Raw genomic sequence first — 3,369 nt, forward strand, 5'->3', positions numbered from 1 at the left:
ACACACGCAGAGAGGGACAAATGGCTCCCTCTCACCTGCAGCCCTCCTCCCTCATACAGATGTGAAAGATTCATGTTGCATAAGGGAAACACAGTCTCTTCTGATATTTATGAGTGTGGTACATAAAGACAATGACAGAACTGGGCAAAGAGGTTGGAGGTAGGGCCTTTCTCTAGTTCTATGACCTTGTCTAGAGCCAAATGCAACTGTAAAGAGGGGGGTCAGATGTAACGATTAAATGATGACAGAAGCTGAGTCTAGCCTTTACAATGACTGTACAGAAGTGGTGCCAAGAATGGAGCATTCACAGGCCAAGTGCACTGGGAACCTGGGAGAGAGCCACCAGTGAGCTCAGGGAGAGAGCCACCAAACTCCCTCCACAGCACTTAGTAAAAGAGAGACTACAGAGTATTCTTCCCGAGTCAACTCTGGTAGCAGAAAGGACACCAACTGGAAGGAAGCCAGGGGACTGGGGTCTAGCCCCAGCTCTGCCACTAACTAGCAGTGGCCACGAACAAGTCACTGAACCTTTCTGAGATTCAGGCTGTTCCTCTGTAAAAAGGCAAGGATGACATTAGGGATGGTGAATGGCACACACACCTTTACCTCCATCCTGCCTTTAATAGAGGCTATGGTTCAACCACATCACTTATTAGAATTTTTTTCTACAGCATTCTGGGCAGGACCTTCCAAAAGGGTTGGTATAGAAGCCAAAATCTCCTTATTCTCCAATTTTATAAACTCTACAGTGCCCTCTAATTCCTACATTGAAGGTTCTGACTTTCCAACTAGGACATAACTATTTTTTTCTAATTTAGTGATAGCTCACTCAAAAAAAAAAAAAAAAAGGAAAAGGACAATTTAGGATCATACTTTCATACACTCCTGTATGCAGTCTGCTCCACCCAGGGGCTGAGCAGGCTCTTCCTGAGGCTACCCCGTCCTTCCTTCTGTGCCAGACATTCTTGTATTTGAGCCTTGCCCTCTGTCAGTTCACCCAGCATGACAGTCCCAGACTGGAGCTCCCTTCTATCCCAAATTGCCCATACTTCACAGCTTAATATTTGGCATCAAGGAATCTACAAGGAGGGGAATGATCTCCGGTTACTAAAAACCAAGACGAGAGAAGGCATTGAATGATTCTATCCAATGCTTACCAAAGCTAACCAGAATGTCAGTTCTCACCCCTGGCAGGAAAGCAATCACACAAACAGTACGAGGATGAGGCCAGCTTCAGAAATTCAGGTGGAGGGGTGCCCGGGTGGCTCAGTTGGTTAAACATCTGACTTCAGCTCAGGTTATGATCTCACAGCTCAGCTCACGAGTGTGAGCCCCGAGTCAGGCCGGGAGCTGGATTCTCTCTCTGTCTCTCTGTCCCTCCCTGCCCCTCCCCACCTCACTCTCTTTCAAAAAAGAAAGAAAAGAAAAGAAATACAGGTGGATGCAACTGTGTTTTATTGAAAGAAGCTGTGAAGTGGTTAACATGGGGCACACCTCACCCCTCAAACCATGCAAGGGCAAGCCTTGGGCAGGGAAGCATTTGTGTACTGGAGAGGAGCACCAACTTGAGTTATTTCCCTCAGGGCAGGGAAGGGAGAGGGGAGACGCAGGGGTCACAGTGGTGAGGGGGTGCATCTCACTGCTCCGGCCTCAGGTGGAGACCTAAACAGAATCATCAAAGTGGACTGGCACATACGGGTCCCCCTCACAGGCCACGATGATGTATTTATGTTTCTGGGTGGTCTCATATGTACATCTGGGGTATCTGGAGCCAGGCCTCAGGTGGCAGTCGGTGATACTCATCTTTGAGAAACTCTGGTGGCAGTTGGGCTGCCCATTCTTGCAGGTGACATTTCCCTGGAGGCAGACGTCCTGGACATCTGCCAGAGGCTCATGTACAAAGGTGTTCACCGGCTTGCACCGTCCATCTGTCATTTCCCGGCGCCTCATCATTTCGTTGCAGTAGTTGCGGCCATAGTTGGTGAGGTTCGAGTCCACGTGCTGCCGCTGGAACTTCATGGCCCGGGATTCCTTGCCCAGAGAAGGCTGGACGTACCCCAGCGCCAGCAGCACCAGGACCAGAAGTGGGAACCAGATGCAGAAACTTTTCTGAGCCATGGTGGTCTCACTTCCCTGGGAGAGCCTAGCTAGGAAAGGGAGAGGAGAGAGAAAGCACTGCCTGAGAAAGAGAACCCCAGCTCCTACCTGTGGCCTCCCTGGCTCACAGTCTCCCTTTGGGTCCTCCAGAAAGATATCCCTCCCTCTGCACAATTTTCCAAGTAACAACACACTCACATACACTGTTCTCCCACTAGCTAGAGAGAGGTGGTCTTCCCCTCCAGGTGGTGACATTGAAAGTGACCTCAAATCCTGCAGTCCTGTGCCTGAATACTAGAGAGTTTTAAATTTAAAATACGTCTAGACCCAGAACTCAAGTGGCTCATTAGAAAATCCTTTTGAATAAACTGTGAGCTAAATTGCATCCCTGAGATACCACCAGAACATCTAGGATCATAACTGACAGAGCCCTGTTGTCCTCCAACACAAGGGAAGCAGCCCACTGCCCAACACTGGCATCACAAAGGGATGCCATTGTATTCCAAAGAGAGGTGCTTGTGTCCCCCAGCTTGGGGCAGGGGGGCTGCTGCTCCTTCTCCAGCCCCATTCATTAGTTGTCTGCAGCTCCCATGCTCCATCTGGATATTTGCCTAGCCCAAGCTTTCTCCATGCGAGCCTCACCCACCCTGATTCCTCTTCTCCAACCCTTAAGCAGAAGGAGTCCCTGAGACCGCCTCTTGGGCTACTGACCTGGGTCTCTAGCTTTGTCTCCAGGTGAGAGCAGAAGGCCAGTCTCTGCAATCCCTGGATCCCCGGGGTATGAATCTTATATAGATTACAAAGGGGCTTGGCTTCTAAGAAAAGAAGGGTGGGAGGAGCATCTTGCTTTCAGTCCAGAGGGAATCAAGGACGTTGGGAGCGAGGGGTGAGGAATCAGCCAGGCCAAACTTTTGCAGCATTGCTGGGAAGGATGAGTCTTTGCCTATAGGAACCTTCCTGTGAATCTCATGGGTCTGCTGGTTCACAAGGAGCAGCAGAGAAAGTCACCACAGCACTGGTGCCTGAACTCCAGCAAAGTCTTTGTAATCTCAGGGCCATTTTCACCAAAGAGCCCTCAGTAGTGGTTAGCAGAGGACACATAAACATGTGATCACCAAGCAGGAGGGAAATGAAGGTCCTCTCTCTCCCCAGGAGTCCTGGAGCGGTTGAAATTCCTTCTGTGAGGAGGGAGGTGAGGCGTCCAGCTGGAGGCTTCTCAGGTCCAGGGGCAGGGAGGTAGTGCCCGCCTGTGACCTAGCCCAGTGTGGCCAC

The 3,369-nt window shown here is 50.4% G+C and overlaps 1 protein-coding gene across 1 annotated transcript; it reads right to left on the reverse strand.

The window, feature by feature from the left end:
* Window positions 1-1,438: 1,438 nt before the first annotated feature.
* On the reverse strand, window positions 1,439-3,116 carry RNASE1 (ribonuclease A family member 1, pancreatic). The gene is made up of 2 exons (XM_058738412.1): window positions 2,809-3,116; window positions 1,439-2,147 (listed from the first exon to the last, which is right to left on the reverse strand). The coding sequence occupies exon 2, from the start codon at window positions 2,116-2,118 to the stop codon at window positions 1,663-1,665; it is 456 nt and encodes a 151-aa protein (XP_058594395.1). The 5' UTR covers window positions 2,119-2,147; window positions 2,809-3,116; the 3' UTR covers window positions 1,439-1,662.
* Between the last annotated feature and the right edge of the window lie 253 nt (window positions 3,117-3,369).

This window comes from Neofelis nebulosa, chromosome 7 (assembly GCF_028018385.1).
Source record: "Neofelis nebulosa isolate mNeoNeb1 chromosome 7, mNeoNeb1.pri, whole genome shotgun sequence".
Taxonomy (NCBI): Eukaryota; Metazoa; Chordata; class Mammalia; order Carnivora; family Felidae; genus Neofelis; species Neofelis nebulosa.